The sequence below is a fragment of the Impatiens glandulifera genome, chromosome 1, assembly GCF_907164915.1.
Source record: "Impatiens glandulifera chromosome 1, dImpGla2.1, whole genome shotgun sequence".
NCBI classification, from domain to species: Eukaryota; Viridiplantae; Streptophyta; class Magnoliopsida; order Ericales; family Balsaminaceae; genus Impatiens; species Impatiens glandulifera.
The window spans coordinates 9,264,168-9,285,158 of NC_061862.1; the positions used below are offsets into that span (position 1 = coordinate 9,264,168).

At 34.0% G+C, this 20,991-nt stretch overlaps 3 protein-coding genes across 5 annotated transcripts; 1 reads left to right on the forward strand and 2 right to left on the reverse strand.

Moving 5' to 3' along the window:
- The first annotated feature begins 5,942 nt into the window (after window positions 1-5,942).
- LOC124921083 (protein NDH-DEPENDENT CYCLIC ELECTRON FLOW 5) lies at window positions 5,943-7,667 on the forward strand. Its single transcript, XM_047461692.1, has 3 exons — window positions 5,943-6,581; window positions 6,656-7,066; window positions 7,141-7,667. Exons 1-3 carry the CDS (start codon window positions 5,997-5,999, stop codon window positions 7,333-7,335), a joined length of 1,191 nt encoding a protein of 396 aa, XP_047317648.1. The 5' UTR covers window positions 5,943-5,996; the 3' UTR covers window positions 7,336-7,667.
- A 177-nt stretch (window positions 7,668-7,844) lies between these two features.
- Window positions 7,845-9,659, reverse strand: LOC124921082 (protein SINE1-like). Its single transcript, XM_047461691.1, has 2 exons — window positions 9,438-9,659; window positions 7,845-9,297 (listed from the first exon to the last, which is right to left on the reverse strand). The coding sequence occupies exon 2, from the start codon at window positions 9,288-9,290 to the stop codon at window positions 8,004-8,006; it is 1,287 nt and encodes a 428-aa protein (XP_047317647.1). The 5' UTR covers window positions 9,291-9,297; window positions 9,438-9,659; the 3' UTR covers window positions 7,845-8,003.
- A 1,116-nt stretch (window positions 9,660-10,775) lies between these two features.
- On the reverse strand, window positions 10,776-18,130 carry LOC124918641 (general negative regulator of transcription subunit 3). Of its 3 annotated transcripts, none has more exons than XM_047458686.1 (17): window positions 17,816-18,130; window positions 17,607-17,738; window positions 17,037-17,153; window positions 16,832-16,882; window positions 16,269-16,358; window positions 16,045-16,191; window positions 15,745-15,855; window positions 15,063-15,119; window positions 13,961-14,126; window positions 13,406-13,875; window positions 12,904-13,074; window positions 12,581-12,644; window positions 12,342-12,484; window positions 11,806-12,090; window positions 11,446-11,580; window positions 11,150-11,331; window positions 10,776-11,067 (listed from the first exon to the last, which is right to left on the reverse strand). In XM_047458686.1, the coding sequence occupies exons 1-17, from the start codon at window positions 17,906-17,908 to the stop codon at window positions 11,001-11,003; spliced, it is 2,481 nt and encodes an 826-aa protein (XP_047314642.1). In that variant the 5' UTR covers window positions 17,909-18,130; the 3' UTR covers window positions 10,776-11,000. The 3 variants fall into 3 exon arrangements, with proteins under 3 accessions (XP_047314642.1, XP_047314641.1, XP_047314643.1); XM_047458685.1 differs by having other exon boundaries at window positions 17,037-17,174; XM_047458687.1 differs by lacking the exon at window positions 15,063-15,119 and having other exon boundaries at window positions 17,037-17,174.
- Window positions 18,131-20,991: the final 2,861 nt, after the last annotated feature.

Genomic DNA, 20,991 nt, shown 5'->3' on the forward strand with positions numbered 1-20,991 from the left:
ACTCCATGTAACCGCACAATTTCTTTGATATACAGTCGTGCTAAATTTTCCAACAATAATCCAATTGGAACTGCCAAGAAGTGAGAAGATTTCGTTAATATATCCACGATCACCCACACAACTGTATTACCCCTTCTTGTCTTCGGTATCCCAAACACAAAATCCATTGATATGTCTTCCCATTTCCATTGTGGAATGGGTAACGGATATAGCAAACCACATGGTCTTTGATGTTCTACTTTCACTTGTTGATAGGTCACACATTGAGATACAAATTCAACTATATATTTTTTTATGTTATTCCACCAATAATGTTTTTTTAAATCCCAATACATTTTAGTACTGCTAGGATGAACTGTGTATCGTGATTTATGTGCCTCGCCTAGTATTTTCTTCAATAACACTTTATTGATAGGTACACACAATCTATTTCAGAAGTATAAACTTCCATCTTTATCAAGTTGAAATTATGTTCTTGCTTCCATTGCCAATTCTCTCTTAATCTTTGAAAGATAAGAGTTATCTTGTTGATAACTTTTGATTCTTTCAACTAGAGTAGAACGTATCACTAGATTTGAAATCAAAGAAAGTTCCTCTCTTGTCGGCTTCCTACTCAAAGCGTTAGCAACAACATTAGTCTTTCCAGGACGATAATTTATAGTCAAGTTATAATATTGAATTAGATCCACCCATATTCTTTTATGCATATTCAACTTACTTTGAGTGAAGATATATTTTAAAACTCTTGTGATCAGTAAAAATCTCAACTTTTGGCCCATATAGAAAATGATGCCAAATTTTTAAAAGAAACACTATTGTTGTGAGCTCCAAATCATGGGTTGGATAATTTCGTTCATGTGGTTTCAATTGTCGAGAAGCATAAACGATAACATGATTATTTTGCATCAATACACAACTGATCCCTTTGTGTGAGACATCACAATAGACAGTATAATCTTCACTTTCCGATGATATAGCTAGCACGGGTGCCGTGATCAATTGCCTTTTGAGTTTCTCAAAACTTTCTTCACATTCTGTTGACCATTCAAATTTCATGTCATTTTAGTTAGTCTGGTCAATGGTGATACTATTTGAGAAAACTCTTTAACAAATTTTCTGCAATACCCTGCCAACCAAGGAAACTATGGATCTCTATAACAGTAGATGTTCTAGGCCAATCTGATACCGTTTCAACTTTTGTTGGGTCTACCGATATTCAATCTTTAGATATAATGTGACCCAAAAATGAATACTATTCAACTAGAATTCACATTTGGAGAATTTAGCATATATTTGTTTTTCTCTCAAAGTCTGGAGTATTATTCGCAGATGAATCTCGTGCTCCTCCATAGTTTTTGAATACACCAGTATGTCGTCAATAAATACTATCACAAATTCATCCAAAAATGATTCGTATACCTTATTCATAAGATTCATAAAAGCAGTTGGAGCATTAGTCAAACCAAATGATATTACCATGTATTCATAGTGGTCATACCTTGTTCGAAATGTTGTCTTGGCAATATCACCAGGTTTAATTTTCAATTGGTGATATCCTGATCGAATATCAATCTCGCTAAAAACTTGTGCTCCTTTCAACTGGTCGAACAAATCATCAATTCTTGGTAATTGATATTTATTCTTGATAGTTACCTTATTAAGCCATCGGTAGTCAATGCAAAGACGCATTATCCCATTTTTCTTCTTCACAAAAAGAAGTGGATCTCCCTAAGGGGAAACACTTGGTCTAATATACCCATTCTCTAATAGTTATTCTAATTGGTTGCGTAGCTCTTTTAATTCCGCTGGAGCCATACGATATGGAGTTTTTGTTATTGGTGATGTTTCAGGTACTAAATTAATTGCAAATTGTACTTCTCTATTAGGAGGCAACTCTTGTAAGTTATGTTACACGGATATGGATACGGGTATCATATCGAATACGATATGGATACGGGGATACGAAAAATTTTGAAAATATAGGATACGATACGTTTAGAATACGCAAATTATATATATAATATTTATATAAATTTAATATTAAAATAAATAAAAATAGAAATTCATATTCATTTTTCATAATATCCATTACAATGGATGTTTACGAAAGGAAGAAAGTAAGAAAAATGGATTATAGTTTAACTTATCGTGTCAGAGAGAAGGATAAAAGGTTTTTAATTAGGTCAAATATTGAAGTCCTTCAAATTCTTTTTTTTATTCATTTTGATACTTACTTAACTTTTTTAATTTTTTTTACCCAAAACGTATTCAAGCCGTATCCAAACCATATCGGATTGGTCAACCCTACAAAAAGTCAACGATACGTGTTTTGCCGTATTCGATACATGTATTGTCGTATCGTATCCGATACTCCAATTTTTTTTTTAAAGTATCTGTGCAACACAGTTTTTAGTTATTTGGAAATACGTCTAAATATTCATTTACAACTGGAATATTTTCTATGGATTTTTTCTTTTTCTCAATACTCCATAACACTACTAAATAACATTCACAACCCTTTTTATCATACGCTTTGCCTCTAGAGAACAAATCATCTTTGTAAGAGTAATAATATTGCTGCTCATAAAAATGAATGTAGGTCGTTTGGGAATTTGGAATACTATCTCCTTTGTGTGACAATCAATCGTAGCAAAATTTGTGGCTAACCAGTCCATTCCCAAAATAATATCAAAACAATGCATATTTAATACTATAAAGTCAACTGGTAGAACATTATCTCCTATTCGAACTTCCCTAAACTTGCAAATTATGTTTGCAATTATATTATCACCTAATGGTATTTTAACACTTATATTCACATCTAGGGTTCAGTACTCGATCCAATCATGTTTTGTAGCAAAATATTGGGACACGAAAGAAGTTGTAGCACCCGAATCAAATAATACTATAGCGTAATTAGAAGACACATAAATGATACCTAATACTACAACATTAGAAGTTTGTGCTCATCGTAGAAAATACTCTAGTTTGGCCTCCTTATGCCTAATCTTTAGGTGCTTTCCCTCTAGGTGTTGGCCCAATTCTTTTGTTTTGATTTGGAACTGATCTTTGATTCACCGAGCTTCCAGATTCACGTATAAAAAGTTGTGTAAATGGTTTTCTTAGTCTTTTGGACAATTAGCTCTCTTGTGGTCATATTTCCCACATGTGATACAAGCTCTAGTGAGCCAACGACACTCTTCGGTACCATGATTTTTAAAACAATGTGAGCATTGAACATGCTGATTTTGCAATGATATATTCCTTGAGCCTTGAGTCGTACTGTCTAAAGATCGTGGCCTCACACGTTGAAATGAACTTTGACTCCCGTCACCGATATTTGGATTGCTTCGTTTCCTTAAGCTCTCTCCGTCTATCCTCTTTATAATGTCCAACTCTATTTCTATTGGCCTCGACTTCTCCACAATATCAATGAAAGAGTTTAGTTAGAAAGGAACCACCACATGTCGAATGTGGGGACTCAAACTCATCTCAAATTTCTTTGCCTTTGTGCTCTCGTTTCCGATCCATATTTGAGCAAGCTTTGCCCCTATTTCAAGTTCATGAACTCCATCTCATTTTTTTTTGTTATAAACTCTTAGGAAAATAATTATTATAGAAAGCTTCTTTATTTAAACTTTCTCAAAGAGTTTACTCATATCATGCTCGTATGTTAGCTTCTCCATTTCCCACCAATTGTTTGTATTTCCTTGTAATTGAAATGCCGCAAATCGTACTTTTTCTATCTCGCTACAGTCTAGGACCTCAAATATTTTCTCCAATTTGCATATCTACTTTTCAGCTTCCATTGAATCACCTCTACCTTCAAAATATGGCGGAGTCAACTTCTTATATTCAGAAAAACTTATTAGTCGTTGCTTGTTGTTGTGCTATTCCCGCCATTGTCTTAACAATATCCTGTTACAACTTTTGAAATCTCTTCAGTCTCTTGCCTCTTTTCTGTATGATGTTTGTTATTATTGGTATTCCGTCTTCTCCTTTCATGACGTACCAAATTGACAAGATTCTTATCTTCCATTCCTATAACATTTTAGTTAACCATACTTGTGAGTCCAATAATTACATCACTATATGCTGCATATAGAATAAATATTTATATTTTATTTTGAATATATAGAATATTTTGCTCTCTGATACCATTAAAACTAAATAGATAAGGATTTCTTACTTCTTCCCAAGGATCATCTGAATTTATCCTCTCTCCTCTCTGTTCTGCTTTCCACCTCCAACAGTTTCACTTCCTTTTTATTCTTTTTCTTTATAAATCAGTTAAAAGCATAAGGCAACATATCATTAGCAAAGATCACAAGTGGGAGAATGGAAAGATAAAGAAGAAGGTTTACTGGGAACTTTGGTTGGAAATAAGCGGGATCACAGTAAAAAATCACTATCTTATCTATTTACAGTTCAACTATATTTATATATATTTATTTTGATAAAGTGAATTTGATAAAAAAAAAAACTTTTTTAAAAATGATGTTGATTGAAAATATAGATAAAAAATACATGTTTAGTTTTTATATTAATTTAAAAAAGATATATTATAATTATGTTATAATTGAGAAAATTGTATAATTATTTTTATTACTCTAGACATTATTCTATGTTAACTTATTTGATAATGGATGCTTATTCATTTAGTGATATGTTATGTGTCAGCGCAGGACATGTTCTAGCTTATTTGATAATGGATACTTATTCATTTAGTGATATGTTATGAGTCAACTTGGACATACAAGTCTCGTTGATGGTTATGAGTCAGCGCGGGACTTCCAAGTCTCGGTTGATGGATATATTCAACGGAGTACATTTAAGTCCCGGTTGATGATTTATGAGTTGTTATTTTAATGCAGTTTTTATCATTTTCTACATAGGTATATATATGAAAAACTATTATGTTACGAGATGAGTTTTAAATTATGAAATTGATTTGTTAAACTGTTATATATGTTACTTGATCCAACTGTAAACAAGTATTGTATTTTTACTGTGCTAGTTGAGCTCATCCCAATTGATTACCATTTCAGGTAAAAACATGTGAAGTCGTGAATATTATAAGAGAAGCAAAGAAAGACGGTACAGTCTATATAGAGTTTGTTATGATATAATATAGTTAGTAGTTATAGATATAATATATGTAGTATATAAGTTTTTGAATTAAAGGACGGTTGACTCTGATAATATATTATATTGTGGAATTTTGAATTATATGATAGAAACTTACATGTTATGAATTTATATTTAATTTTAAATAAGATAACATGCCTGACTGTACGTCCCTTTTAAAATTCCGGGTTTGAGGTGTGACAACTCTCCTTTGAAGTAAAGAGAATTCCTTTGACAAATCACAAATGACGAGATTAATGAAAATCTCATTCTGAGCGTAAATTAATATTTGTATGCTCGTGTTTCTTTCTTTTAGTTCTCCCTGTACCATACAATTATCCTTTCAAGTGATTTAGAAATTTTTGCTTTCCAATTATTTTTTATCTATTCCAAGTGATAAATTTTGTCATTTATTTTAGAACTTAAAAAAAATTAAGATTGAGTTGTCATTTATCTAGCATTAAGAGAGCTTTAATTACTTATTCAATATCCGTAACATAAGTTATTAGTGATTATTCGGTTTGTTAACACAAATAAATCTTGATTGCTTATAATAAAATCATTATAAATGAAAATACTATAAATTAATTTGAAAATATATTTTTTTATTAAATATCTAGTTTAAATATTAATTCAGTTGAGATAATCTTATTTAATTTTTGACAATGTTTTTAACTAAAATTGGAGTTTCGAAAAAAGATAAATATAATGTATATTCTCTAATATAATATATAAAAAAATATCTGAGTCATTTTTCCTCAACCAACCAAAACAGAATCATCCTATCCATCATCCACTCCGAGGAGACAATCATATAAAATGTCTGTCATGTTTCTTTTACAGTTGTAGCAGTAATTTAAGAAAAATCAATGAAGGCGGCGGCGGTGGCTCAGATTGCTCCGGTCATCTCTCCCAACTTAACTCCAGTACTGGGTCTTAAAAGAAGTTTACAAATCACTTGTCAACAATCACCTTCATCAAATCATAATCAAGATCATAACTTTCCCTCATTTATGTTCAAGAGAACAACCAAAAAGGATAACCCACCATCTGCACTAGCTTCAGACATTCCTTACATCCCGTCAATAAACATAGATTATTCTAATCTGGAAACAGAGTTCAAAGAAAATGGAGTGACCTTCGAAGAAATCTCTCTAACAGGAACAAACAGCAACTGTTTAGTCCTGAAGATGACTTTACAAAATGGGAGCACCGCCGCCTTAATGCTACCTAGTGGCTTAATCACTTCATACAAGACACCATTGTGGCATGGCGGTCAGGCCGAGCTTCTTCACACATGTGTATCCAAACGTGCAAACTCCACAGACGTCAATGTCCAAGGCGGCGTATCTTTATCCTTCGATTGTGAAATTGAAGGTTTAGTCTCAACATGGTCTCCATCCATTTGGGACTTATCTAGTATCAGAGGAGGTCAGGATCAAGAATTTATTCAGGTTAAATTACATCACTTTTAGTTTTTTACTAGAACACAAAAAAACATTTGAAAATAACTTGAACCCATATCCAGGTAGAACTGAAAAGCAGCAATTGGGATAAGACAGTTGAAGTTAAACATATAGTGACGATAAGAGAAGACGTATTGACATCTGAACTCGTCTTCTCTAACAAATCGTTGTCCAATCTAAGGCTAACGGGATCTGTTATTACCCATTTGGGAGTGAGCACGCCAGATGCAACCTATGCATTGGGACTGGAAGGATCAAATTACTACAGCAAGCCGCCGCTTTCATCTACCTTCTGTATTACACTTCCAGATTCTGATCTTAGTAAGTCCAAGAATTGGAGCCTGGGCGACCTTAACAAGGGGAAACAGGCAGAGATTGTTGATGGAGAAGAGAATGAGAATTACAAGCAGTTGACTGATGCAATGAGCAGGATTTACACTTGTGCCCCACGTCAGTTGACAATCATGGACAGGGTAATTAAACAAAAAGTCCCATTTGAAGAACTCTATTAACTAGTTACTTAGTTAATAATATTTTTGATGAACAGGGAAAAAGAAACTCAATTATACTCAGAAGAGATGGATTTGAAGAGCTTTACTTGTTCAGTCCTGGCTCAGATGAAGAATGGTACGGTAAATATGCATACATTTGTGTTGGCCAATCAGCTCTTCTTCAACCTGTAATCTTGGCTCCTGGAGATAAGTGGAATGGCTCTCAACATATCCACAACCCTAATCTTTGAGACTTTAATTATCATATGCTTAAACACTTAAAACACACATGACATGGAAAAGTGACAGACTTGCCATAACCCACACTGAGACTGTAGCTCAGATGGCAATAAACTTTGGACTAAAGGGTTTACCAAATTTAAAATCTCAGGTTCGGTTTTTCATTAAAAATACCTGAATTGAAGTTTGGGGGTCATGGAGGTAGAATATTGTGCTAGGCTCCCTCGAGTTAGTTTGTTTCAACAAAAGATGGGATATATAGAATAGATTGTTAAAGTTTAATGTTGTTTCTTCATAGTTTGTTCACTATTAAATAATGGGGAAACCTAAGTATTGTATTCAACTTAGAGACATCTCTTATTTTATGGGGAAACAAAGAAAGAAGCAATCATATCCCGATCAACCTCAAAAACAGAATATCATAGTATAGCTGCCACAAGAAACAAGCAATCATATAAGAACAGTTTCATATGTTACTTGACAAGATAAGATGAATCATTCTTCTTCCATGGGGTTGATATGAAAGAATGTAAAGTGATTAGAGAAAACAAAAGCTTAATACAAGTGGAAAGAAAAGACATCTACCATCAGTACAATACAGTTCAGATAACCTCAAAAGATGGAGATTATTATCAGATAAGCATTCACTACTCTAAATCAGCTTCTATCATGCCTAAAATCATGTTGGAACGATGTTAAGATTGCCATCATGCTCATGATCAATGATAAAGAAACTAGCAACAAGTGCAGAAAGCAGCACTACAAAAAGGGTAATACAGATCACAACTGTCACCGATTTATACTCCCTATTCGCCTTCCCTTTTGTGTTAAAAGTCCCTTTCTGGTTCAGCTCTAAATTGACTGGTGTTGGCACATCTTCGGTTGAACACACAGATTCTGAAGATCCATTCTCATGTTTCTTCCATATCTTACAGTTGACGTTTCTCCTGATGAAATTCAGCTCAGAAGATAGTGGGGAATCAGTAAAGGCGTCGTAAGAAGGAATGGATTCCACAATCTGTGACTCTGGCGATGACTGACTGCTGGAGAATGGACTTCCAGTTCCACCAAAACTGAGTTTCGGGTCAGCTTCTATTCTTCTGGCAGTCTGAAGAGTCTCGAAAGCAGCTCCTTTGACAAAAGCCATTTGATCTAACTGACAATTCTCCATCTCCTGAATTATGAAATCAAGCTCAGAGATAGTACTTTTAGGATCCAAGCACTTCAGAAGGAAGTTAATCATTTGAATTGCAGATAAACGTTTCTGAGAATTCCCTTCAACAGCTCCAGCATTCAAAATCCTTACGCCTGATTGTATCAGTAATCTAGCGTAGGCTTCAACAATCAGACTATTGTTCTTAGCCAAAGCCATGACTAACCCAATATGAGAATTAGTTAGTGTAGGTTTCTCCAAAGCCCCAACAACCCTTTGACAGATCTCATTCACCGTCTCACAAGAAGCAAACCGCCAATTGTCAGAATCCACTAAAGCTTTCAAACAGAGTGCAGAACCAGATGAAAGGCTTTCTTGATTCTTTAAAAGACAGTTTGATAATGGCTTTGAAATGGAATAGATGATAGATTTCTTCTTCTCTTCTGGTGTTGTTGGGTCAATACCATATCTAGCGATTGCTGGAACAACCTTTGAACAAGCTTGATGAAGAGCAATAGATCCTGCGCTAGATGTCAAAGTTGTAATAATAGTTGACATGATGATATCAATATAAGGAACGATTTTTGGGCCATGAACATGAGCTAGAACTTCATAAAGTGATATTGTGCATTCTCCAGAAGAAGAACTTCCCATCTTTGCTTCAGAAACCTTTGAGATAAAGAGAGGAATAGCGTTGGAATCAAGATCGTTAATGCATAGTTTCAATGCCTTCATTGCAGATCTACGAATGTCCCCATCTTTGTCAAGATTCTGCAGTTCCATTTTGAGAACTGGGCTGAGATATCTACGCATTTTCAATCTGAGAACAGGGTTTTATCAAAAATTAGATCTGAAGTTTTGAAACGCTTAAAATTAACAGACCCAATGTAGGAAAACGTAAGAAAAGAAGAATTAAGCAAATGGGTTATGGAGAAACAAGAGACCCAACATTATACTTACAGTTTCCCTCTTGCAAAGTGTTGATTCTTGTTGAAAAATGGCAATGAAGATGAAGAAGATAGAGGTAACCCAATAAGAAGAAGAGAGTGACTGAGAAAGGGTTTGGGATTTGGGTCTGAATCTCGAGAAATTTGTAATTCCCGCGCCTAGTTGTCTTATTCTAAATCAAATTTTCTTTCTTTCTTTGTCTGCTTATTACGGTAAGAAAACACAAAAGGGACCGTAGGATATGGTCTCGTGACTCCCGTTCTCTATGGATATGGATGACAGAGAGAGAAGAGATTCAAAAATTGTTAGGTTTTTAAAATAAATAAAAAATTAACAATTTATTATAACCTAACCTAAATTAAAATATTCTTAATTTGATTTTATTAAATTTAAAATTTAAATAAAAAAATATTTTATTTATTAAAATATTTAAAAAGTCAAATAACTTATAGAATAAGAATTCCTTAAAAAAAATAAAAAAATCAAAATCAAACCAGCTCCAAGATATTGTTTGGCGCCTAGACTAAATTTTCAAATAAATCAACCACCTTATTTTTTTATTAATTTAATAAATGAAGAGGACAACTGGAAATAATATATTTGTACAAAATAACAAAAAAAAAGTCATGTTAAATAACAAGAATAAATGGCAAGAATAATGAAAGTTAATAGAAAGAATCCAATTCTAATGCAATGTTTTCACTATTCAATCTTTGCAGAGAAACTGTAAATTGTCATTATTATCATATAATTATATGAACACAAACTTGATAGAATTCCGGACACAATCAGATGGGAATGTGCAATGAACGATCCAATCCATCTACCCTTAAAAGTATTACAGAAAACTGATTTGGGACAATAAATATGGTATGAATAAATTGGTATGGTTAATATAATTTATTTTCAATCTAATTTGTATTATTAATACAACTAATGGACTATATTTTTATTTCAAATTCTTTAATTGACTTAAAAAGTTTTAAACTAGAAATTAGATGGTTAATGAAAAAAATGGTTAAAGTCTACATAATTAAAAACAAGTAGAGAAAAGTCTATTTGTAGTGTATATAATACAATATAATAAAATAAAATTTGAAAAAAACATTTTTGTTTGGGTAATTTAATAATTCTAATCCAATATCAATACAAATTAGTATTTCAAAATTTTGTCCAAAATTTTTTTTTTCTGTCCTCCAACATTATCAGCTTGCTTTTTCTGCCTTTGTTATAACATTTTCAATATTGTCTTAAATGTTTTCCTGTTTATAGATGAATAAAAAACAAGCATTGCTAGTCAAACTTAAAAAGATCTCAAAATTTTAATCTCCCAAACAAATCCTAAACCACAAGATAAAAAAAAGTTTATTTAAACAAAATTTGTTGGACTGGTGCAATAAATAGAGAGAGTTAATAAAATAGCAAACACCAGTAAATAGTAATAATATCAGGATAAGCAATCACACTGCTTATAAAACCATTTTTCGTCATTTCGTTTGGGAACTACAAATGGGTACAAAGAAAATACTCTATTATAGATGGTGTAGTAGTTTAACTATATAGAAAGATTCAGTCTCATACTATAAGTTCATCCTCCAGATAGTTGTACTCAAACGTAAAATCAGTTTTGATTCTTTGGCACCTGAAACGATAGTTAGCTCGTAAGAATGGAAATAGAAACCCTCAAAAGCCTACTATGATATATATATAATTTGAGATCATACCATCCATTCTGCAACTCATCGTTAGTCACGTGGAAATCAAAGTAGACGTAAGTCCCCTGTTCATACTCGTCTGTTGTCACTTTCGGCTCCTCGTGCCTCTGAAACCATGTGTTATACTTCCTATGGTATCTCCACGACTGTTTCTTTAGTTCCTTAGCAGCTAAGTATTGCTGATAACTATTCTGCTAACCACAATCCTTTGGAATTATTAGAATAATAGATCAAGTCAACCAAGTTATAAACTAAGTAACATTTCATATCCAACAACAAAGATTGATTAATGCAGAAGACCTGACCTGTTGATGGTAAAATGCAAAGAAAAGGGTATCAGTCCCATAATTATCTGATCCTAATCGTTCCCAAAATGCAGGGTTATTCACAATCGGTGCCTGCACCTGAGGATAGCTTGCAGGTGTCACTGCCGGGTGCCTCTGCAGTCATTTTACCGTATCTATTATTAGACTATGTTTGATTGATGACTTTTTAAAATAAGGAACAACAAAAATTGAATGTCTATGTTTTTTATTTAAGTTTTGATTTCATATTTTCAGGAATTGGAATTTCATGATTTCTCCAAACATGAGAATTGAATTCCAATTATAGAAATCCAAACATAGCTTTGGTCTTATAAAGAAAGACAGTAATGATGTACATACGGGCGTGTAGACTTTTGCACGTTCAGAATCCTTCGGTTGGGGAAGTTTGTAGAAAGCCGACTCAAGCATATGCAAATTATAGGACTGATCATGAATACCACCAGAGATGGCAGATGATGATCCTCCAAGGTTATCCCCAATTGCACCTAGGTCTGAAATACTTCTACGACCAATAACCCCAAGACTGGCAGAGGGGGGATTGGTTTGCACAGGTTGCCCTGGAGAAAGATCAATATCCTTTGGCAGCTGAGCAGGTTCTGTTTGTGAGCCAGATACACCACCGACCTGGTGTAATGTAGAGACATGAATGAGTAGACATATTCTAGAACAAAATTATCATAGGAGAGAACACCAAGCATTGTTCGATGAAGGGTTATTTAGATTTCATTCAAATAACCCCTTATCCCATCACAAACACTAAAATACCCTTCCTTTGTTTTTTATAACATTGATATTTTAGTCTTTTCACAAAAATTGGATTATTTAAAATAAACATCAAACAAGCTCCAAGAAAAAGAGAACAATTTTAAACATACCGTAGCATCTAATGCAGAATAGGAAGCTTTCAGATCATCGTCATTTATGGGATTCTTTCCAGGCGTAAAGCTTGGGAGAGTTTCAGTGATTAAATCATCTACCAGGGGTTGTTGTGTCTCCTCAACTTTACTAAGGCCAGCATCTGTAATATTTACAGGTAATGTTTTAGCATAACTTAGGAATTCCCACCAGGGTCATATAAGCACAATGTAGCAGAAATAAAATAATTTAAAGATACCAGTTTCGGTTGGTCCAGGTGATAACAAAGCCTGCTGGGCAGACTGTGAATGAACAGGATTTGGCTGTTACAATAAGGAATATGTAACACGGTTAAGACTTTATCTATCCCGCAAGGACAAACTATAATACGATGAAAACATAAGGAGATTGAGAGCAAGAGCAAAGATGCTAAAGGAAGCGTGTTAACGTGCAACATTAGCTAACCAAAAAATCTCTAGAAAGGCAACAGAAGGATTTAATAAAAAACAAATTAATGTTTACGTTCTTGAAAAAAACAACAAGATTGGAAAAATAACAGCAACAAAATTACATATAAGGTACCTGATGTAAGAGTGGATTTGGTTGCTGGGATGAGAACTGCTTATGACTCCCTCCAGCAAGTGCAGGCATACCTAGAATATTACTTTGGCCTTGTTGCTGCACCTGCTGGAATCGTTGCAAGAATTTCTCCCTTTGATCAGGAGTGATTTCAGTTCTTCCACGGAATTGTCCCTGATAACAAAGGGTAGGCATCTAAAAGTCAAAAAACAGTCTCTATCCTCATAACACGTCGATGCAATCAGAAAATTATTTTAGCAGACAATGACTAAATTAACAAACATTGGGACAAGAAAACATGTCAAAGGATCTAATATGAGCTCTACTATTACAAAAAATAAAAGGGAGTGGGGGGAGGGAAAGAGAGAACACATCCAAAAACACAGTTTTGAGACATTAATCCAGCCACATAGGATAAAAAAAATAGTGTAGTTAATTTATGCAAAAGTTCAAACCCAGATTATAAATTGAAGAAAAAGATCACGGCAGAGTAGAAGGAAGAGACCACATCCATCTGATTCTGAAAGGGACTGCCTGGCCTCCACTGCATTCCAGGAATGGCTGGGGGGGAGAAGACTCTCCCAGCTGTAACGCCTCCATCAGCAGCATTGCTATCTGCTGATGAAATTCCATCATTTACCTTGGCAGCCTGAGGCAATATCATTCTGTTAGAAGATGGAGATCCCAGACCTTGGACCACTATTCCACTGCTCACAATTCTCTCATCAACTCCCAACACATTTCGCTTTGTAATTTCTGAAGATGGTTGTAATGTGCCCAGAGCACCATTACTAGCAACTGCACTCCCTGGATTAAGTGGGACAACAGCTGGGTTGCTAGAAACCCCATTTTTACCGATACCCCTTATTCCAGAATCAGTAAGAGCAGGAGATGGTTTACGAACAGGGAACCCAGAAGCATCTTCTTCCTTAGAAAGATTTGGGATATTGATGGGAGAAGATGGCACAGAAGCACCTGCATATTTTATAATCTTGAGAAAAGTTGATAAAAAGGGAGAAATATTTCAAACCAAATAAATTAAATAAGACAATTACATTACCAGGAGATGGGTTGTTCGCAGAAGGTGTTACTGGAGCAGATGAAATGCTCAAGGAACTTTTAGGCGGTGGAGTTCTCGGAACTAAATCAGAGTTGATCTCTTGAGAAGCTGTTTCCTCAACTTGCTCCTGAATGACAGTGGACTGTTGAATGGAGGATACAGGAGCCTGACAAGGTGAATAATAGTAAAAAAAAAGAATAGAGCAGCATTCATAAATGAAGAAGACAATACTATAGTAACCATACTTTTCATGTCTGAATAGATAGAAACACTGAGTGGAGCAAATCATGCCAGGAGCTATACCTCTCCTGTATATAGTATGTAGTAACAATCTACTATGTCTTTATCGTGTAGAGCATAAATTGTGTATGGTAAGATCTTCGAAATTATTGAAAAAATCTCTCAATCTTTCAAGAAATGATCTTTAAAATTATAACTTGATTGATGTCAACTGCCACAAAGGCAACTTATATTAAATCTTCATATGATTTTTCAAATGTAGATGACATCTCATACTACCATTGTCGCGTTACATAGTCCTTTGATGAGATTCTAGACACCTCATATTTTCTCATAATTCTCTTATAACTGATAATGAGAACATGTTAAATCTTTATCAGGGTATTAATTTCTCATAAAAATACTTACACAAACCATGAGAGTACAACAGTTATGAGGATTTATCAATTTAAGACAAAAAAGTATATGAAGTACTTATAAATCAACACATTCTAATAGATATCAATTCCTAGGGTTGAATTGACATGAGAATTCCAAACAAGGGGATGAGACCAAAAAGAAAATGAGAGAGAAACCATTGCATGTTAATGATTTACAAGATATCCCTATATATAGAACTAATAACATAATCCTAATAAAATTCAAATACTAGTCTATATTACTTTGAATCAAAATATAACCATAATGTCCTGAATAGTTAATATTTATCTACTGATACCAATATGATCTTAAACTTAACATATTATCATATCTACATATGTTAATCTTCCCCCCAAGTGTTCTTATTATGGCCCTTTAAAGCCCTAACATTTAGCTCCTATCACATTCTTCAGAAACTTATGAATTAATAATAAGCACATACCATCAATTGCATAGGCACTGTTGTCAAAGAATTTTTCATGCTTAAGGCACCACCAACCTATCAAAAAAGCATAAAGCATGAATACTGCATATGTTCTAATTGATCCTAACTTGCTAAGCATAGAGATCCAAACTTTCTCGTAAATGCAATATCCATATTTAAAACCTTTCAGTATGGGCCACCATCTACTACTATGAAAATCCTACTTGAAATGAAAATCACCCAATTGTATTTAGATGACAATGTATAGATACTTTAGTCCAAATTTGAAACACGGTTATGATGTTGACATAGGCGGGAGCTTTATTTTAAATGTAGACATTTGGAAATAGGACAAAGTTATGAACACTCGAGAAAATGCCCGTTTTTAAATTTAAGATAAGAAAACATGGAGTTAAAGTGGATTCGTTCACAAAACATTGTCAGTTAACACCTAATTTACACCCCTTATTCTATATCCTCGGCCATAATCTATTAAGAGCTTGGGTTCAGTTAATGTTCAACAAAAAGCATCGTCTTCCGAAGGACAATCCTTCATACTCCGTTCTTTGTCAATCTTACGACTCACAAAGTATGTAAAAGAGCAAAGGAAGAAACAAGTAAGAAACAAAAAGATAATTCCAGATAAAATGAAAAAGTATATTCATGGTGAAGGAAATGCCATGAAAAAATAATATTTCACCTTAGTAAGACCTGGTGGGCCAATTGTAACCAGATCTTCAAGGGCCTCAACTTTGTCCAATGGTAGAGAACTATAAAGATCATCAACATCACTAAATTCATCAAAGTCCTCCTGTAAATTAAGATAATACACACCTTAATAACTAAGAAATAAAACTATCACACATTAATGAGAAAAAATGGAAATCAAATTGAGACGGCTAACATTTTTTATGTTATTCCCTTCTTGGCCTTGTATACTAACCAATTCCCATCATCAAACTTAAAAGCATAATTATGTTAATGTTCGAGAACTATTTACCTGATTGCGATCAACATAGTCATCCAAGAAGTCCTTCACATCGTTGACCTGCTCGGGACTTAATTCGTCATTATCCAAAAGTCTCAATATCAATTCTAACTTCATTATATGAGCCTTGTGCCGGGTAATGGATGACTCCAAATGTGTCTATACAATGCCAAAATTCATTAGCAAATAATATTTTAGGTAATACTCATGTTATTATATTATTTCTTTTATCATACCAATCTGGGTGGTCTTGTCTTTCCTTTCTTAACAGACAGGCCCTCGATCTCAGCTTCAAAACTATCAATTTGTGATTCTAGATCACTAACCTATTTAGGGAAAGAGAACACAATTTTATTCATGAACTAATACTCCAAAATATATATCAAACAACAATATGCAAAACAGTCTGACAAATATATGGTTATATAGACCATGCAACTGAAAGACATAACAGAGTTGATATAATTTAGAAATTAAGAAAATAAAAATAAACGTTGACAGTGCCCCTCACTTTACAACTTGATGAACAGAAAGATAAACAACCAAAACATGATGAGATTTAAATTTTATCCATCAAGAGGAGCTCATATTAAATTGATAGAGTTACTAGAAACTAGAAGAAAAAAAAAATAACTTCAGCAAACAGTAATACACATGCAACAACAGCAATTGTATTGCATTAGACATATCATGGGCTACAACCCTTCAAGTAATTAGTTGCACTAAGAAACATCCAACAATGGCAGTTGTATTGCGACATAAATCTTCAGTTTAAATAAGAATATAATGAAACACTAACCACATTGTTCAACCAATCTCTTGTTTCTGCTTTGGCCTTTTCCTTGGGATCCTGCCAAAAGCAATGCAAAATGATTGAATGAGCCAGTTTTGATGGATTTCTTTCTCCAATTTCAAGCCACATGTACGGTGTAAATAGAAACAGTTATAAAGGAACCTAAGTAGCTTCATTTAAATGCACACGTATAACGCAGTGAAAGGGTTACCGTTTTCGGTTGTTGTCCCAGGCCTTCTTTTGAGAATGCTTTTGTCTTAGTTTCCTTTTCACATATCTTAAATCTTTCCATTTCCTTTTCAATGACCTTGCGAGCATCCATCAAAGCCTGCTCATAAGAGGCACTAACCTATGTCAACATTTATCAAAGAAAATTATGTCAATCTAAAGTTTATGTATTCAGTGCACAGTATTATCGGATTGTCACAGCTTAACTCACAAACAATAAGGTGACATAAATCCCTATCATACGATGCAAAACCATGTAACCTGCAGAAAAAAGTTGAAATAGACTTCTACAGAACTCCTTGAAACAATAGAAAATGTGTATAGGAAAAAGTAGAACTACAATTGTGCCACAATTTAGAAATAGACCCAATAAGAACATAATTTAGCTATAAAAGGTTCATAATCAGCACGGTAATCTCAAGTTTAAACCAAATGTTAGAATATTTGCAATTAAGAATATCATAGATTAGCTAGCTAAACCATCTGAAATTCTAATCAAACATTTACAACTACTAATGAAATCCGAGCTTAATTGAAACTAAAAGTGGATCACCTTCTTATCCTTGATCTCACTGGACTGAATCCAAGTCTTTATCTGGTCCCTATACCTCTGAAGCTTCTTAATTTCCTTCTTCAAATCGGCCTCAAACTTCTCCTTCTGATTCACATTATCAGTATCGTATACCTGAATGCAAGAGATAAAATGAGTGATTATCTAATTGATTAGCAAATACCAGCCGTACACCATGATATAGATCTTACCTTCTTCCAGATACTATCAAAAACCTCAACTCCTTCCTGAACTTTTTTCAAAACGCGATCGATCTCGCCCTGGAGCTTCCGACTGGCTCCCATTTTGATTCAAGCAAAAGTCGTAACTAATAATACTTCTATATCGTAACAGACTAATAATTACCATCCAAAAACCCTAGCGGGCTGTGAAGCTTAATCAGTTGATAGCACGAATCTATGGCAACCTGATATCTTAGAAGTTGAGTCGCGAATGGAAGATAGCGATGAATCTTCTTCTATCTCAGAAGGCGATTATGTATGAACAAGACCCTAGTACAAATTGGAGCAGAAATGTATAGATAGGTCGGTTCTAACCCTTTTATAAACTCGGAATATTTTTTAATATTATTATTATTTTATTTATAAAATCAATTTTGTTTCGATGGAATTAATTGGTCGAATTCAACGAAAATAGTTTGATTATCTCATACTACGTCATTCTCAATTCTTTTTAAATTGAGAAGAATAAATCCATCCATTTTTTTCTAAATTAATTATAATTATATTATTTAATCTTTTATAATTAAAATAATAGTTTTAATTTATTTATTAAAAGAATTATTTAAATAATATTGACCATTTAAAATAAAATATTATTAATAAAATAAATTTTAATAATAATTGTAATAATTAATAATAATATAAATTATTTATATAATTAATTTTAATATTATATATTAATAATAAAATATAAAAAAAAAAAATAAGTACATCCGAGAGAAACTATGAGCATGATCCACACGATTGGCACATCACAATCGACGGCACAATCAGCACGGTTGGCACAACATAATCGACGACACAAACGGCACGATCGTCATGAATGACACGATTCGCAAAAACGGCACGATCGATATTACTGTGGAATCCCCTGTTTCGCAAGCGCTACTAGGATTTCAATTGTACGGATCGCGCTTCATTGTATTCGCCGCGGCACGAGCGACAGTCAATACCGCACAATCGAAGTCAAGATCGGCACAAACGACACGATCGCCACGAACGGCACGATCGATAGTGTCGCGAAAACCTCCGGTTGGATCATTCACAAACGTCGTTAGGGTTTCAATCGTTCTAATCGCGCATCGCGATAAACGCCGTTGTTTGAATCCGTCTACTTTTACCACTTCGAATCAGAAAACATGAAAACTTCTGCAATAGAGAATCTTTCTTTTTTGTCAACCTTTGGCTCAAGCATGGTTAATTCTCTTAAACAGGCACCTGAGGTATCAAATTAATGCTCCAGGATGCAAATAACTAACAGGAAGGAAATAGGGGGACATACCCCATTACATCTCATAAAAACAAAGACACTATGGCTAAAGAAGGAAAAGATGGCACCTCTGAATTCGTGAGCAACAACATAAATGTCAACTTTGGAAAAACTCCAGGTATGCCTTCTTCCACTATAGCCTTTGATAATTCTGTTAAGATAAATGTCAACGGAGATAAGAACAAAAATGAAATACATACTAATTGTTCAAATAAACAAATTTTTTAAATGAATTTGTTGCTGATTCTTTTGGGAATCAGAATCAATCCGATAAAACTAGTAAGTCACACAAATGAAAAAAGGAAAGCAAAATAAAATATAGGCGACCAACAAGAAGAAGGAAAGTACATGGGAAACAAAAGGAAAATAGTACTAGTCTGGAAGAAATCAGGGTTGGAAACAAATATCAGAATAATGCAGTAAACAAAAAACAGAGGAAATAGGAGAAACCGAAGAGAAGGCAAAAGTCAAATGGAAGGTTGGTTTTAATGAGAGAAAAATCTCAAAGGGCTGAGAAACCAAATTTTAAGGATGCTGATGCAAGCTAAGAATGGAGAAATGATTCTTAACAAAAAAATGACTCAACAAATCACTATTCAGGTAAACCTGCACTACTTCCAAGATTGGAACCTTCTAAAAAAGAGGAGTATGACATTATTGTTAGTTGGTGCATCAACACAATGAAAGAGTTGACAAAATGTACCAAGACAGATGTTTATACTCTGAAGAAGAACCCAAATTGTCAGGTTGATCAAGTCTGGAAAAGAATCCAGACACAAAGTAGGGTCAAAACTTAAAAAAAGAAAGTGAAAACAAAATCCCAGAAAATGGACAGATTTTCCTGGGTGCATTCAAAACAAATGTGGAAAAACTCGAAAATCCCTTTGAGTTAAGTTACCATCAGACGTGGAAGAAAAATGCGTTCGATCATGGGAACAGGTGATAGTGGGTAATTATATTGGGAAAGAACCTGCCACTTTTGATGCCACCAAGGAAGAACTCATGAAGCAATGGGAAAAGAAGGTCTAATGAAGGTCACCTCTAACAGTCACGACATATATTTCCTGAAATTCAATCAAGAGGCTAATCTTGAGAAAATTTTAGAGTTGGGACATACACACGTGGGGAAAGAATGCATGAAACTCGAAAAATGGAAGGAGGGTACGAGCTGACAGTATTCCAAAAGAAATATTGCAAATTTGGTTCAAGTTGCGAAATATCCCTCCCCACATGTACAACGCGGAAACCTTAAGCCATTTCTCTAGCCTTCTAGGAAACCCGCTATACATGGACAAAATCACTAAGGAAAGCGAAAATCTCACATATGCTAGGATGAGCATTAAAGTTCAACCTAGAAGCGTTCTCCCCGAGGAAATTACAGTGGTGGATCGAAAGGGAAATGCTACCAAGATGGGCATATACTATGAATGGCGACCGTACAGATGTGTGAACTGCAATACCTTTAAACATTCTATAATGAGATGCCCTAAATTAATGACCAATCAGAAAGCAAATCACGAACAACAAATACAGAATGGAAAAAGCCAAGCAACAAAAGGTTCCTAGTATAAATGAAACAGTTGTGGAAAAACAAGTAGCAAAAGAAAGCAATGCCAAAGGGAAAGATGTCCAGAATTCGGGTGAAGGAACAAAAAGAAATCAAACTCAAGAAGAGTGAAGTAAGAAAGGAAAGGAAATTGATAAAACAGGGGATTCTCAAGAAGATAAGCATAAATGCAAGGAAGAGGAAGATGCAGAAGATGAAAACAAAGATACAACAGAGAAAAAAGAAATTAAGGTTGTTGATCATCAGACACAGAAAACTAAAGCAGAGAAAAATAGTGACAAAAACCTTGAAATCCTGAAAAAGAATACA

Bases quoted from the DNA above. Each gene is read 5' to 3' on its own strand.
- LOC124921083 (XM_047461692.1), top strand. From the start codon at position 5,997: ATGAAGGCGGCGGCGGTGGCTCAGATTGCTCCGGTCATCTCTCCCAAC. The intron at 6,582-6,655 runs GTTAAATTACAT...ACCCATATCCAG, and splicing joins AGGATCAAGAATTTATTCAG to GTAGAACTGAAAAGCAGCAA. The intron at 7,067-7,140 runs GTAATTAAACAA...TTTGATGAACAG, and splicing joins AGTTGACAATCATGGACAGG to GGAAAAAGAAACTCAATTAT.
- LOC124921082 (XM_047461691.1), bottom strand. From the start codon at position 9,290: ATGCGTAGATATCTCAGCCCAGTTCTCAAAATGGAACTGCAGAATCTT.
- LOC124918641 (XM_047458685.1), bottom strand. From the start codon at position 17,908: ATGGGAGCCAGTCGGAAGCTCCAGGGCGAGATCGATCGCGTTTTGAAA. The intron at 12,485-12,580 runs GTATCTTTAAAT...TAAATATTACAG, and splicing joins ACCTGGACCAACCGAAACTG to ATGCTGGCCTTAGTAAAGTT. The intron at 12,091-12,341 runs GTATGTTTAAAA...ACATTACACCAG, and splicing joins ATTCTGCATTAGATGCTACG to GTCGGTGGTGTATCTGGCTC.